This window comes from Anabrus simplex, chromosome 9, assembly GCF_040414725.1.
Source record: "Anabrus simplex isolate iqAnaSimp1 chromosome 9, ASM4041472v1, whole genome shotgun sequence".
NCBI classification, from domain to species: domain Eukaryota; kingdom Metazoa; phylum Arthropoda; class Insecta; order Orthoptera; family Tettigoniidae; genus Anabrus; species Anabrus simplex.
This window is the reverse complement of record NC_090273.1, coordinates 152127000-152144325: the sequence shown is the minus strand read 5'-3', so window position 1 is coordinate 152144325 and position 17326 is coordinate 152127000. Positions and strand designations below refer to the sequence as shown.

Here is a 17326-nt window from a genome sequence, read left to right as displayed (position 1 = left end):
GGATTTATCCTGGTTTTGCGAGTTGGGACGTGCAGGGAAAATTATTCAGTTATTTCGGCTACTTTCCTGTGACTAGATAACGGGCTAAGGTTTAACTTGTCCAGTATCTGATTGCTGCTCAAGTGTCGACAATCAGATACTCTGGCTCTAACAGTGGCACAGGCGAATGACTGCACGCGATCAATGTGATTTAGATTAGTGGGTGAAGAGGTAGACCAAATGGGAGGCGCGAATTCAATAATCGGTGGGATGCAAGATACATAGTAGGCAATGAGGGCGTGGATAACGGTGATGTCAGAAAATCTATACAACAGAGAAGTGACATTGCTCGTCAGGTTATCTTTTGTATATGGGGGACAAATAACAATTTACAGTCAAACAACACTGTAATATTAATAAAGTACAGGTATATAACAATATTATTGCACTAAATTTACAAAAGTGTTCGTAAATTCCTTATGACTAGGGCTCGGATGTTTAGGAAAAGTCATATTTTTTAACTTTGTCCCTACTTTCTTGCCTAATTGGATTTTGGTCCAAATCAGGTGATTATCGTCACAGTTAAGTGATTTTAATTGCCATATAAATGCATATTTTGGCTATTTTCGTCATAAGGTCATGTTTTGAGCCCTTTTCGTTGAAACGTCATATTTCGGTCATATTTAGGCGGTTTGACGGCAGATATAGCTGTGGAAAATCATCTTCATGTTATCGAAAGGTAACTAGCATTCACAAAACTGCTTCTCGGTATCAGATCTGCTGTTAATACAATTGGAATACTCTGCCTCTTCTATCAACATTGCGCAGGAATTGTTGTCCAACAGTTTGTCAGAAAGTCTGGCATATATTAAGTTGACTTTGGAATTATATGGAGTGCAATTACTCGTTTAGAAGCTGCTAGCTTAGAAATTCGTGCAAATATTGAAATTGTGAGTGTTGAACTTTCCGACAACAACCACATGGATTTAAAAGATGTTGTGTGATCTGATCCTAGGGCTACTTTAGAGGCATGTATTCACAAATGTTTGTTCATTGAATCAAGGATAATACACTCTGAATAACTGCTAAACATGTATATTCAGAAAATTAATGTGTAAGTAAGAATAAATAATTTACTTAAGAAATATATACAAAGGAATTGCCGTTGCGATTTGTAACTTATTTTAAAATGGCCATATTTAGATTAATCATTTTCGGTTATATTTTGTAATTTTTACGTCATATTTCGTCACTTTTGAGGTCATATTTGCTTGCTTATTAGGGCTATTTTTAGGTCTTAAACATCCGAGCCCTACTTATGACTACTGTAATGGTTATGTTATGTGACAGTGACATTGTATTAAACACCTCCATATTTTATTATAAATTCATCGTTGTTGCTTTGGATAATTTATATAGTGTACTGTTTTCTAATTTTGACAGAATTAAATAATCAAGCTAAACGTATAATCAGAATACTTCAAATACCTAAAATGTAAATCGGAGAGTATATTACACAATTCATTTTGCAGCTGACTGCCTGTCGCCCTCATGCCCTGAAAAAAGAAACAAATAAATGCTACTAAATAAATGCAATATAGAATCTGTCTTTAAACCCACTTTAAGTAACAAAACAGATGCTGTAAAATTTTTATTGTGTGCGCAGTGTGTCTCCGAGTAATTACCCATGTTTTCGATAGTTTTCTTTTTTTGACGCTGATCCGATAACATTATCATGTAGGCTGAGGACCGTTCAGCATCACAGGAAGTCACCGGTGTATATTTTAAAAGATACAACTAGCTGGGTGAAAAATATTCCGGGAGCTCTTCTTGTTCAGCACTAATGATTTTACAAACAGACAGAGAGCTTGAATAATCTAGATTTCGTTTCAGGACTGCGTGGAGTTTGTCAGAACCTTTGACCAATGAAGGCATCTAGCCACCGCAGATTATGAGAAGGGGTTAGTGCCGTTGTATGCAGTTGAGGCATTCGGACCCAGTGTAATTAAATGAATTTTAAAGCCTGTTATGACACCACTGCAAGCTATACATGTGATAAGCACAATTGCCGGCCAGTGTCTTTGGAAGGTGCGGTATCCAACTGATGAGCCCATGTCGCACTCGGACGAAATACTGGTAATTTTTGGCGATTGAGTTTCCTGAATGTTATTTAGCTATCTTAGTCAGAAGCCATATTTTTGGTCATATTCTATATGACATAAAATTTGCCCATTATTTTACCAGCATGAATATTAAACGAGCTGACAAAATTTACACTGACCAGCCAGGACATTATGACCACCTACCTAATAGCCGGTATGTACACCTTTAGCACGGATAACAGCTGCGACGTAGCTTGGCATGAAAGGAATGAGGCCTTTGGTTGGTTGCTGGAGGGAGTTGCCACCAGATCTGTACACACAAGTCACGTAATTCCCGTAAATTCCGGGGAGGAGGCGATGACCTCTGACGCCACGATCAATCACATCCCAGATCTGATAGATAGGGTTAAGATCTGGCCAGTTGGGGGCCAGCACATAAATTGTAACTCGCCAATTTCTTGCTCGAACCACTCCATCACACTCCTGCCCTTGTGACATGGCGCATTATCTTGCTGAAAAATACCACTGTCGTTAGGAAACATGATCGTCATGAAGGGGTGTACGTGATCTGCAATCAGTGTACGACACATCTCGGTCTCCATGGTGCCTTGCAAAAGCTACACTCGACCATGGATGCCAACGTGAATGTTCACCACAGCATAATTTGGCCGCCGCCAGCTCGTCTCTCTCGCGCAGTACAAGTGCCAAGGAGGTGTTTCCCTGGAAGACGACAGAATCGTACCCTCCCATTGGCATGTTGAAGAAGGTGTCGTGATTAATCAGATCATGTAACGCGCTGCCACTGCGTCAGCGTCCAGTGACCATGGTCACGTACCCATTTCAATAGTAGTTCCCGATGTCGTGGTGTTAACATCGGCACATGCATGGAGCGTCGGCTGCGGAGTTTCATCCTTAGGAGTCTTCGGTGCAGTGTGTGTTCGAACACATTTGTACTTTGCCCAGCTTTAAAGTTTGATGTTAGTTCCGCCACAGTTCTCCGTCAATTCTGTCTTACCAGTTTGTCCAGCATACGACGTCCGACATTTGCAATGAGGCGTGGCCGCCCAACCCGTCGACGTTTGGACGTGGTTCCACCTTGATTTCGCCACTTGCTGAAGGCACTCACCACAGCACTTGTCGAACACGCGACATGTCGTGCAGTTTCCGAAATGCTCGTGCCGGGCCCACAACCTGCCCTCAGTCAAACTCAGTTAGATCGCACGCCTTCCCCATTCTACGCACGGACAGCACGCTCCCTGGCCCCATATGTTCCGTGCGTCATTCCTCGTTAGGTGACATTGCTATCACCTGGACGGGTTCATATTGATAGTAGGTAGGCGGTCATATTATTCTGGCTGATCAATGTATAATTTTTAAAATAATTAGGCCTACGTAGATATGTAAAAAAGATGTTACATTCTTCACGTAATTTGTAAAAATATGTAATTTTACTGAGAATATGTAAAAAAGTAATTAAACACACATATAACCATATAGAACCACAATTCGCCGACATATTTTACTTCCAATTGTGTACAAGTAAAAGAATGGAACATGTAATTGAATAAGAATCCGAGCCGTAGTTATGAATAAGGAGGAACTAGAGTCTGTAAATAGAGCATGCAATACACAGTCAAGCTATGATGGAAGGACAGGTTTGAAAATGGCCTAGAGGAGAAATGACTTAGAGAGGAATGTGTAAGAGAGAGACGAGAAAATGGTATCAAAATTCCCTTTGGGAAAATCAAAGGATCATAAATATGTCTCTCGGTTATGGTCATCTACTGGGTGAGTCAGAAATATGGCTATATGTTTGATTAATTACTGATGTTTGATTATAACTCTTAGATGGACAAATGGCACGGTGGCGAGTCAAGGCTCGTTACTGTCGACACACAACAATGTAACAACAAAATCGGTTACATTGTTAACCAAAATGGCACTGAATATGCAAAAGCAAGTTACTGGGGTTGAATAGGCGATTGCGTTTCAGAATGATCGTGAGGCTGTGAGATAACATTGCTACCGCCAACTGTGGGAAAGCGTACTAACGACTGTTGACAACAGGAAACAATCAGAAGGGAAAACCTCCTGGGAGACCTCGCAGCAACAACAGAAATGATTGTGAAGAACAAAGGTGCACGTGAACTTGACATCAGTCAGTCCAGTATGTCTAGTGTTTTGGGACGGGAAAAGAACAGAACTTTCAAGCTACTTCGTGTTCATGAACTGAGTGAAGATGAGCCTGACAGGCGGTTACAACTGTGTAAATTTATGCTAAGGGAGTGCGAAATTAACGAATCTTCGCACATAAAATTGCATTTTTCAGACGAATCTGTGTTCCAGGTGAATGGATATGTTAATCGACACAACTGTCATTACTATCGCGATAAAATCCAAAAATTATTGAAGAGAAGCGTATGAAATGCTCCTCAGTGACATTCTGGGCAATAATTGGATGGGACAGACTGCTAGGCATGCGAATTTTCGGAGAAACAGTTAACGGTTAACAAAGCAAAGCAAAGCAAAGCAAAGTCATCTCCGTACAGGCCATGAAGGCCCTGGGAGTGGTGGAAGGTAAAGGCTTCCACTATTCGTAACCTCGACACTTCATGGGGTAAAGTGGTTAGCTCTACGCCCGTCCGGCTTTGCCCCCAGGAATTAACCTAGTACTCAATTGTAGTGTAGGCTTAGTGAACCTCAGGGCCATATGCACCTCCGGAAGTGGAAATCTCATTTCTTAAATTTCCCGACTTCCTGACGGGGATTCGAACCCGCGTCCTTCGGGGCGAACCGAAGACGCCTTTACCGCCTCGGCCAGGCAGCTCCTAGTTAACGGTTAACGGTATTGTGAAATTCCCAATTGATTTGTGGTGCCAGTGATGCAAAGTGTTCAGCACCAACCTTGCATATTCCAGAAGGATGGTGCTGAAAACAGCAGTTAAGGAAGAAATTCGTGCTTTACTATTGTTCGTGTATCAGAAGGCAATGAGTGATTTTCCAAAGCGCTACCGACTATGCTGCGATGTTAGCGGCGAACTGTTTGCGGCAATTATGTAGCTCTGTATTGTTGATTTTTTCTGTTGCATTGTTGAGTGTTGACAGTTTCAGGCCATGACTTTCTAACGGGGTCATTCCTTTATCTGTAAGAGTTATAATTAAACACTAAGCAATCGATCAAACATAGCGCCATATTTCTAACTGACCTTGTATCAACGGTTGTCAGGTAACATCACGTCACACATTTGGTACACCCAGCCATAAGACAAAGTTATGTCAAAATTAGGAGACTAATTACTTTAGCCGACATCTGAAAGTGGGCTAAAGTGGTGAAGATGTTGAAGGGGAAGAAGACCACTAACGCTGTACTCTGTTTAACACGCTAACGCAGATAATTTCTAACCGCAGTTTCATTTTTTCATCTATAATTAGCAGTCGACAGTCCTAACACTGTGGGAAGAAAATTCAGTGCACCTTTCATGCTTTCTGCAGTGCATATACGAAGTATTTTCATCATTATTGTTTATGCCATTTGGAGTGAAGACTAAAACTGTTTGTGAGATTCTAATGGGCAGTGTATTTTGGGATGGTATTTTTTGTACACCCAGTGGAACACACTAATGTATCGCTACGGAAGACTGGTGAGAACAGAGTGGATGAGAGGTCAAACTTAAGGAGAAGGGGCACTCGGACATCCCCGGTGGGAAAGCTATTTCATCGCCATCTATTGCACATCATTAAAGTAGAAACTCATCACAATGCATACATATTCAAATATACGTGCATCATGTAATTTCACAGAGTTTACTGCGTTCGGACATCCAGTGAATATGAAATGTACGGATGAGACCATAAAAACTTTGGAGCTACAAAAATTACAAAAACCATTACTGGTGAATAGATTACAGAATATAGCAATTTCTCCAGAGTTTGGAACGAGGACGATGGTCTACAATTAAACACAAATATGATATCATTTCTTGCAATAATTGTAGCACCATGAACGTAATAATCATTTAGAAAATAAATCCCTTGTAAATGATTTAAAAAGTAATCTGTTTGTGTTCGACCTTACACGTGGGGATTACTGTTTTAAGAGGAAGTACAACTGTCGACAACTATCTCAACACCATGTGCAAAGAACAGACGTATCGCTAGGGAAAACTGGTGAGAAAGCGTTGGTGAGACCTCACACTTAAGGGAACCGGGAAGTGAGATAGAATCATAAATGTCAATTTTCTGTTTTGAGATTAAAATGTCCCCAATCTTTCCTGAATAATTATGTGTATAAATTATTATGATGGTGTTATATTTTAGGCAATAAAATTAAGTTTAAACATAACTGTGCTCGCTGAATATCATTAGATGCCAGTTACCAGTCAGACATTCTTTTAGGATTTTCCGTAAGTCATGATTTTTGAAAGTTTGTGAACCTTTTTCTCAGAAACTATCACATCAATGTATTTGAAACTTGGTAGTCTCTTAGAAACTACATAGATCTGCTTGTGGAAGTAAATTTAATCTGATTTGTTGATTAGTTCACGGAGGAAGCTTTAAGAACACTGAAAATTTTACAGAACATTTCCGTTTCCAACTACGTTATATAAAAATTCTCAACTCCTGTAAACAATAGGACAATAATTTTAAGTCAGCGGTTAAAACACGTCTTAAATATTATTCATGCAAAGATTCATGAGTCTGGTTTGAGCACTTTCTTAGAAAAAGGTACATTAGTTAAGGGTATTTTTAAAATATTTTTAAAATATTATTTTTATAATGTTCCTTCTTCTTCTTAATCTGCTTACCCTCCAGGGTCGGCTTTTCCCTCAGACTCAGCGAGGGATCCTACCTCTGCAGCCTCAAGGGCTGTGTCCTGGAGTTTCAGACTTTGGGTCGGGGGATACAACTGGGGAGAATGACCAGTACCTCGCCCAGGCGGCCTCACCTGGTAGGCTGAACAGGTGCCTTGTGGAGGGATGGGAAGATTGGATGGGACAGGCAAGGAAGAGGGAAGGAAGCGGCCGTGGCCTTAAGTTAGGTACCATCCCGGCATTTGCCTGGAGGAGAAGTGGGAAACCACGGAAAACCACTTCCAGGATGGCTGAGGTGGGAATCGAACCCACCTCTACTCAGTTGACCTCCCGAGGCTGAGTGGGCCCCGTTCCAGCCCTCGTACCACTTTTCAAATTTCGTGGCAGAGCCGGGAATCGAACCCGGACCTCCGGGGGTGGCAGGTAATCACGCTAACCACTAAACCACAGAGGCGGCTTATAATGTTCCTTCTGACACAAAATATTAAACATAGAAGCTATATATTATACCCAAATAATGGTGAATGTATTCTGAATATATTAAGAGCATATTCAAGGAAATACCGCTTTCAGTTTCTGCGATATGTAAGAACATCTGAAGTTACATTTCTCCATCGCTTCACACTTTCGGTTCCCTTAAGGGGAAGGGACACTCAGACATGCCCGGAAAAGGGGAAATATGGAAGAGGTTTAATGAAGATGAAAACAGAAGTATAGGTCAAAGAAAGACAAGGGCCATGAAAGGCGTGAAAATGAAAGAGACCCTAGGCCTCGAAAACCTAAAACTATCGGGATGGAGAAAGAAACAAATGCATCAAGGGCGCCCGGAAACTATGCCAGACTCATCTAGGGGAACCGTGGTCGCCAACCTATAGTCGAAAGCTCAGAGCCACTGGTCCTCCTTTTAATCGCTTCTTACGACAGGCAAGAGATACCGTAGATGCAGTTTTAGCGCCCTCATACACAGCAGGATTGAACCAGACATGTTGCAATGGAGCTTGATAAGATGAATAAGATTAAGATATTATAAACTTAATAGGAATTAATATTCTCCTTTTAAATAATATGCACATCCTTAGAAACAGTTATGTTTAACGGAACGCGGTGAAACGCAGGCGGGGATGAAATTAATTTTGGATGAATAATTAATTAAGGCATCAGGTCATCGCTGTAGTCTTGCTGTAGGTACGTAGGCAATCCACAATATGATGAAATGAGTGATTCTTGTAGGAATGCCGTCATTTGAGCTAACAAAAATATACGATTTGCAGAGAAACGAATGTACAGTAACTAAAATTATTGCTCTCTACAGTCCACTTTTCTCTTGCAACGGAGAATTTATTTCTACTATATAACAGGTTATTTTGTCTTATTGTGCATTCAGTGTTGTGTTCTATTCTGCAACTATGGTTCTCTCAACAGAAGGGTTATTTACCATTGAACAATATCCTCCAGCCATACGGAGTGGGGCGTCAGATTAGACCGACTTTACTTCACGTTAAAGAACAGTGCGGGGAGCCATTTAATAAGGAGGCGAATGGATTGGGCCCAACTTATCAGAAAAAGCAGCATTATCCATGAGAGTCAACAACTTGAAACTGGCCTATCGACTGAAAAAGACCCCTTGTAACAAAAAACACCTGTCACGCAACCTGAAACTAAAGCACGGCACGTCAGTGATACGACCAGAAGCTCTGTATGTCATGGAGTGTCCTTCAATGAACAGAAGGAGTCTCATGGCGAAACTGGAACTCAGAGAGAGGTTAATCCTCAGGAAGACTTTAGGTCCGGTAAAGGAAGATGAGGAATTCCGTGGATGGCATAATTGATAGCTCTAATTAATTGGCTCCGCTCCTATGGTACTCGTATGTACACAGGGGAAATTAAAATACTTACACACAGACCGCACCCCTGATTTGTAGTCGAAAAGCTAAAAGCACATTCAGAGTTGTTTTCAAACATATCTACATTCAGTAATAACAATAACAAAATAATTCTTATCGTCCATTTGGAATTGAGACTTTTCTTAGTTTCTGTAATGGTTTATGTTTTGGAATACTTGAACATAGAGGAAGTAAAGGTGTTTAGGAGGCCATGTTTCTTCCGCTTCTTGTTTCAGGTTAAGGAGACGCTTAATCTCTGTTCCTAATTTATATTTTTCAAAAGAAGTTTTCCTCTATAAAGCACACACTCACACATGCAAACGACTTTCAGAGTTTCGTGCAAGAATAAAAGAAAGAAAATAAAACATTATTATTGTTCATTCGTTCGTAATCTGTTTACCTTCCAGGGTCGGTTCTTCCCTGGGACTCCCTCGACCCACATCTACCGCCTCAAGGGCAGTGTCCTGGAGCTTCAGACTCTGGGTCGGGGATACAACTGGTGAGGATGACCAGTACCTCGCCCAGGCGGCCTCACCTGCTATGCTGAACAGGGACCTTGTTCGGGGATGGAAAGTTTGGAAGGGATAGACAAGGAATTTCATTCCAGCAACACTCTCCAAAATCATTTCATTTCATCTTTCATTCATTAATCATTGCCCCAGAGGAGTGCGACAGGCTTCGACAGTCGGCACAATTCCTATCCTCGCCACTAGATGGGGCTTCATTCATTCCATTCCTGACCAAGGCTCCACACCCCCGGCTACGCAGTAGCGTGTGGCTGGGGAAGAGATGTCCAAGCGCGTACCGCCATGTTGAGGGCATTCGTGACTCGCCAAGGAGATCGTAGTACGGAATACATGCATCAACTGTACAATTGAAAGCTGCACAAGAGTTCACCATTCTTTAAAAAATTTCCACCTTATACGTAAGGCCTACTTACTCTCCTACTACTGCAAAAGCTCTCACTTATTCATGAAAACATTTAGCAATATATTATCACCCCATCACATACAATACCACAACAGATCCACTAACCGACACGATTCAATATGACAGCACGCAAAGAACTGTAAACATTATCACGTGCTAACCATGCATTCAAAGCTGAAGTGCCCACAACATGGCGATGCGCGAATGTGTTCAATATTCCTCATAGTATCAGCGCGCTCTGTGAGTCTAGATAAGTAATATTAACGTCTTTGTTCCTGATCCGGTCGAATGACAGGAAACAGGCTGTGGATTTTCATTGTTTTTATATGTATCTACAATGGTATAGGTACCACAAACAGTCCCATCACAAATAGTTGTAAAAAATATATACATTCAAAAAGATTTTGAAAATACATATCTTGATTTCTAATAACGGTTGAATCAAGGAAATAGATCAGTTAGACATGAATCTATATGCTATAAAATTCGTTTTATTACCTTTGACGGTTCCAGAGAGATGTTAAATTTAACATTACCAGGATAGGACTTTGATACTGCTCTGAACTATGATAAAGAAAGGCAGTGTCTAGGGAACCCACCTGTTCTCCGTTGATAAACCACATAAGCTGCGCGGCGGGCTTGGAGCGGCCAGACGAGCAGTTCACCTTCACCATATCTCCAATCTGGTACCTGGGACGACCACCGGAGATCCGTGGACCTTCTTCTGGTAGTGCTGCAAACAGAAAATTATCACAGCCGAGTTAATTGTAGTTAGGTACTTCTATGTAATGGGTATTTCATAACTAAGCGAACGAAACCCCCTTAGTAGCTCTCTCTGTACATCATTAGTAGAGTATCAGACTCCATATCCCAAAGTGGTGATGATTATTGTTTTAAAAGGATGTACAACTAGGCCAAAGAAAGACAAGGACCACGAAGGGGGTCAATGTAAAAGACTCCCCAGGACCCCAACACCTAACGTCGAGATCGGAAAAGAACAAGAGGTGACCAAGGGCGGTCGGTTAGGATAGATGAAAGCTAAACACAAGTAAGTAGAAACATTACCTGGCTCAGCTAAGGGCCTCGTGGTCGCCAACCCACGCTCCTAAGTTGAGAGCCCTTGGAGCCCCTTTTAATGACCTACGATAGGAGAAGTGGAGCGAGTGTCCTCCTTCTAACACGTGGGCGCCAAGCTGAATGACCATTGTTTCAAACGAGAAATAAAATCTAAAATTGAGCAGGCCAGGAAACAATTCATTACCATCAAGACATTCTTTGTAAGGTCAGATCTCAGTCTGCACCTGCCATTCCGCATAATGCCCGGTTAAATAGTCCATAATCCCCTAGATGGATGTGAAAGCTGGACCGTGGTTCCAAGCACTGATAAACGTATAGATGCTTCTGAAATGTATCCATATCGCAGACTCTTCCACATACTTTCTAACGCCCCCACCCACAGGAGAATTTCTCAACCGATATCTTAAAAAACCGCTTGGAAGATATTTTAGAAAGAGCTCTTGCTTCCCGAATTCGTTACTCGTTGAGAAATCCAGTAATTCACCTATCTATAGGATCACAGCATGCTGCTGATCAAGAATGTTAGTTAAAAATACTTTAATTCTAACGGGCTTAGAGGAGAAGAGTATCTGTTCCAGAGTTTAAGGATTCGGCAGTAATTTCACACATTCCAGAAATACTCTGCCCTTCTCTCATGTTCATGAACTGCTTGAAAGGAAAACTCTCTAATACAGGAAATTATTGAAAGGGGACATACTTAAATTATGTAATAGAGTAGACTCATGTTTTATGTATTGGATAAAGGGGTGCAGGTTCGTTAATACTCGTGTTTACATTGGATAAATGTTATACGGGAAACCCTCGAAGGTTCTTGTTGTGACGGTGAGAATCGATCCGTCGCTGTAATGGCTATGCAGATTGGTGCTTGAGCCACTTCGCTGTGTTAACCACTTGTTTGGAGCAGTAATAACTTGTTACGTCCTCGCGGGCCGCTCACTGACTGGGTGCTCGTTGAACTACATCAGTTCTGCAGGCATTAAGGCCTGAGCTGAATTCAGTGGAATTTGGAAGATAGGTTGCTTTTTAATAATAACATTAATAATGACATGTGGATTGCGGAGAGTCCTGGTGCAGGTCTTGTGGGTTAACATGGAACATATTAAGTTTGATGTGGGCTTTTGGGCTTATGCCGTGCCAAGAAAACAAGATGAAGCTCTTAGCGTTTCGCAGTTGGTTCATTCCAAGCTATGTGTTAATGTCATACTCTCATACGTGTATACACCGGGTGTGTCTCCCCTCCCCCTCTCACGCCGTCTCACATCATCATCCGCTGGTTTTCTTCACGCAGTTCCTTTCCATTCTTGAGCTCTGTTCTTTTCTATCCTGGTGTCTTTCATTACTTTTATTTTGTTTATATTTCTTCTACTACCTTCGTCCCTGATTCGTCTTTGTCCCCTCTGATACATCTCAGGCACGCACGGTGTGATAGAACATCCACGGTCGACTGGATCCCTCGCTGCGCTCCTCGCTAGCTAGAGCGACGCATCAAGTCGGCCGTGTTTGGAGTTTAATGTTGTTGTCAGCTCCCGCTTGCAGCGCTGTGCCGGCATACAACGAGCCACCTGGTGACGAACGAGCGTACCACTACAATTCTCCAACGGTAAAATGTTCTTAAATTCAAACCCACATTATTGTAAAGACTTCATGGGGAATAGTCGGGGTTTTCTTCCAAAGACGCGACGCTAAGTGGGAGGACCACGAAAGGCGTGAAAATGAAATACTTCCTAGACCTGAACAACTAATACCGTCGGGGTCGGAAAAGAACAAGAATTCACGAAGAGAGGTCGGATAGGAACGATTAGTTACCGGGAGTTCTTCGTGGCCTTTTTCCTTCTTTGGCCGATATCTTCATTTCTGGAAGTGCCGGACCTCTTCCATTTACCTTTTCATTGGTGTTAATAGAGGATGGTTGCCTGGTTGTACTTTCTCTTAAAACATTAATCACTACCACCGCCGCCGCCCTTCCTGACGCCATGACAGTTTTGAGATGAAAATATGAACCCTGGTTCGACCAGTAAGAAAACTTCCAAAGGGTAAGCCAGACCTAAGCCACTGAGCTAATCCCGTCTGCATATTAATTCCGTGTATAACCCATTCAAAACCTAAATTCTGAGATATTTCACTCGCTACTGTTGAACTGTTGTTTGTTTTGCTGCTTAGAGAGAGAAACCGAGAGTAACTGAATCTTTTCTAGACCTTCCAACGTGATGTTTAGATGCCCCGTCATGCCTTAAAAAAAAAGAAACGAGAACCTGTATCCTTGAAGATTACTCTTGGCATGTGCTTTCACTTGTTAATACGCTGATGTCACTTACAAGAAACCTTTGTTCGCTTACTAGTGAAGCTTTTCGCTCAGTGGAACACAGTTATGCAAGACTACATTTTACAGGCGACTACACCTCTAACTTGTAAAGTATTACTCCATAGTTTTGTCGAATAGGCTCTTGGTTTGTCGGTTTCTGCAGTCTTGAACGTCTCTAAATGTAAAATGTTAAACCATCGGCAAAGTTTAAATAAGATCGATAATACGGTGAAAGCATTAAACACAAATACGCTGCCTATTAAAAGTAGTTTATTTAACAGGAGTCACAGCATGTGAAGTGTCCCGGCCGGCGACTTAAGTACTCAGCCATCCACACCTGGGTCCCCGCTAGTTAATGGAAAGAACCGCACGCCCTGTCCCCCGGGTTCTGCCATGCTAACCGAAGACTCGACCGAGCCAATCAACATGCGGCGTCCCAACGGAGGCGTCCTGGCAAACGTCGGCAAGCCATAAATTGTGTACGCAGCCGCTCTTGACCAGCTGTTGCTAGTATCACTTCTTTGGGTACGAAGAACAAAACAGTTGTTAGAAGCACCTGTGGATACCTGGCGACAGGACAAGTCCTTTATCTTCTCCAAAAACCAACGGAATTTATAGTGGAGTGGCAGCGGGGTACTGTCGTTTGGTTTGCGTAAAAAGAAGATTGTTAAATATTTTGGTGTAAGAAATGTTCTTGTTTCCAATAATTTAACTTATTATTATTATTATTATTATTATTATTATTATTATTATTATTATTATTATTATTATTATTATTATTATATTAGTAAGACGCCGTCTCCATACCGAGTTTGGCAATCCACGAAACCAACTATGATCTTGACAATGCAACATAGAAAGTTTCTTCTGATGTACATCTGTGTCTTTTTCGAATGTATTTTAACCATGAATTTCTCCGTCTACCAACCGACCGTTTCCCTTGTACTTTTCCTGCAATATTTTTTTGTAATAATTGATACCGCTCGCCCCTCATAACATGCCCTAAGTATTGTGTTTTCCTTCGTTTTATAATCATATCACATCATTACTGATCTGTGTATAGGGCAGTCGCCCAGGTGGCAGATTCCCTATCTGTTGTTTTCCTAGCTTTTTCTTAAATGATTTCAAAGAAATTGAAAATTTATTGAACATCTTCCTTGGTAAGTTATTCCAATCTCTAACTTTTCCTCCAAAAATGAATATTTGCCCAAATCTGTCCTCTTGAATTCCAACTTTACTTTCATATTGTGGTCTTTCCTACTTTTAAAGACACCACTCAAACTTATTCGTCTACTAAGGTCAATCCACGCCATCTCTCAACTAACAGCTCGGAACATACCACTTAGTCGAGCAGCTTGTCTCCTGTTTCGCAAGTTTTCCCAGCCCAAACTTCGTAATATTTTTGTAACGCTACTCTTTTGTCGGAAATCACCCAGAAAAATTCGAGCTGGTTTTCCATGGATTTTTTCCAGTTCTTGAATAAAATAATCCTGATGAGGGTTCCAGGAACCATACTCTAGTTGGGCTCTTATCAGAGACTTATATGCCCTCTCCTTTACATTCTTATTACAAAGGACACTAGGAAAGTTTTGCAATACGCACAAACGGTTGGCAGGAAACCCCTGTTATGGTGAGGGATGAAAAGAGGGGTGAAAACCGGTCTAGAAGGCAGCAAGGTGCGACCTTCATACCAGTTGTTACCAAGCAGTGGGACTGAAAGCAAGTTAAGATGTCAGTGTGGTCTGAATACCGCTCAATTATCCGCTACAATTTTGCTCGTGGATTAACTGTTGACCAGTGCCTGGAGGAAATGACTCCTGTGCGAGGGAAAGACTGTCCACATCGGACAACAATTTTCCGCTGGTACAAAGAGTTCCAGAGGGGAAATTTTGGGATTGAAGACGATCCTCGTTCTGGGCGACCGTCTGAATCAGTGACTGAGGAAAACATTGAAGCTGTGAGGAAAATGTTGCAGCAAGAGAGGCGGTTGACATATCGGCAGGTAGAAGAGACCCTCCACACCCCTGCACCAGCTATTCATTCATTTCTACACGGCCATCTACATATTAGAAAGGTTTGTTCCCTTTGGGTGCCCCATTCACTTTCAGAGGAACAAACGACACATCGAGTGAAATGGTGCCGAAAAATGCTAAAACAGTTTGAAAATGGGACTTCGCGTAACGTCAATAGCATCGTTACTGGTGACGAAACTTGGTTTTATTATTACGATGTCCCAACAAAATCCCAGAACAAGGTGTGACTGTGTGAAGATTAGGGTACTCCTGTGACTGTGCGAAAGTCAAGGTCAGTGAAGAAAAGGATGATTGCAGTATTCTTCACTAAACGGGACATCCTGACTCGGGTCATGCTGGAAGCACAAAGGAGAGTTATTGCGAAGTGGTGCAGTGAGACTTGTCTGCCTCAGGTCATCCAGGCTCTCAAGCAGCTCCGTCCAATTTCACGGCTCAACACTTGGCTCTTGCATCACGACAATGCTCCAGCACATCGTGTTAATGTAACAATGGATTTTCTTGCCAGATCAGGGTTGACTGTGCTTGATCACCCTCCATACAGTCCTGATCTTGCCCCATGTGAATTCGCACTCTTCCCAGAAGTGAAGATGAAGCTGAAAGGGCGGCGTTTTGCATCCGACGAGGAGCTTGTGGCAGCATGGGATCAAGAGTGTGAAAATGTAACCGGAGAAAAGTGGCAGAGTTGGTTCAGTGACTGGTTTCGACGCATGGAGAAGTGTATTGAGTGTGGTGGAAATTATTTAAAAATGTCTAAAGCATTCATTCACATTGCAAAACTTTCCTAGTGCCAATTGTACAACCCCTAAACACCCTCATAACCATTTGCAGAGATCTGTGCCCTTTATTTACAATCCCATTTATGTGATTACCCCAATGAAGATCTTTCCTTATATTAACACCTAGGGACTTACGATGATCAGCAAAAGGAACTTTCACCTCATCAACGCAGTAATTAAAACTGAGAGGATTTTTCCTATTTGTGAAACCCACAACTTGACTTCTAACCCCGTTTATCATCATACCATTGCGTACTGTCCATCTCAAGACATTATCGTGGTCATTTTTCATTTTGCGTAATTTCTTTTTGCATTTTGATCCGACGAAGGACCTTGATATTTGAAATGTTCAATATCCAAGGTACCTATACATTTTTCAGTGCTTGGATCCATGATCCAGCTCTCACATCCATACACGAGGAAAGGCAATATGTGGCAGCGGATCATGCGGATTCGTAGCTGCAGACTGAGATCTGACCTTACAAAGAATGTCTTCATCGTAATGAATAATTGTTTCCTCGCCTGCTAAATTTTGTTTTTACTTAATTTAATTTAATTTATTTTAATTTCATTTTATTTTATTTCCCGTTTGTAATCACATTGGTTGTTCAGCATGGTGCTCAGGTATTTGAAGAAGAGCACTTACTCTAATATATGACCTTTCATTGTGAGATTTGATCGCATTGGCTGTTTAGAAAACACCATATTTTTGTTTTGGAAGGGTTAACATATAGCCTAGGGCAAAATCTTCACTATGCTCAACCAAGCGATGTATCATGCACTGGAGGGTGGGTAAATCATCTGCTGTGACAATGCCATTCGCATACCTGATGGTGTCAATAACTTCCCCAATTTATCTTCATCCCACCATATTCTCTCAGTGTTTTCTTAAAAATTACCTCATAATAAATGTAAAACAAAGTGGTGACAATGCACAACCCTGAAGGACACCTTTTCTCTTAGAAGCTGTTTCCGAAGTTCCAGTACTGTGCTCGTGCGGATTATTTGTCCATTGAAGGCGAGCCTGATGTTAGACATTGCACAACGGTGGAGGGAAAGGGAAATGTGAAGGGGTGAATATACGGGCAGATATTCTTAAAGGAACAATTCTGTTGCTAAAGACGGGGGAAATAGGTTGAAATTCTAAGGATACCATACCAGCTCCAACATCAAAATGAGGCTTACTGGGTGGAAGGGGTGAGGAAACTACTATATGACATAAGAATAGGGTACAATTGAGAAAGAGAAGTATCAAGGGATGATACAGGATCGTGTAAGAAGGTGATCTAAAGAGTGAAAGATATTGAGCGACAAATAACTAGGACATGATTTAACAGCAAGGAAAAAAACTTGTTGAATTTTGTAAAATAAGTATAAACATGGTAGTAAGAATTGAAATGTTAATGAAAGGAGAATGAAAGGACTGGTGATGG

General features: G+C 41.6%; 1 protein-coding gene across 1 annotated transcript in view; it reads right to left on the bottom strand.

Moving 5' to 3' along the window:
* Positions 1-17326, bottom strand: part of LOC136880915 (uncharacterized) — a 293114-nt gene that overhangs the window by 2646 nt on the left and 273142 nt on the right. The window contains exon 6 of the mRNA XM_068229178.1: positions 10305-10438. Coding sequence (XP_068085279.1) covers positions 10305-10438 — 134 coding nt within the window. The remainder of the gene's footprint in view (positions 1-10304; positions 10439-17326) is intronic.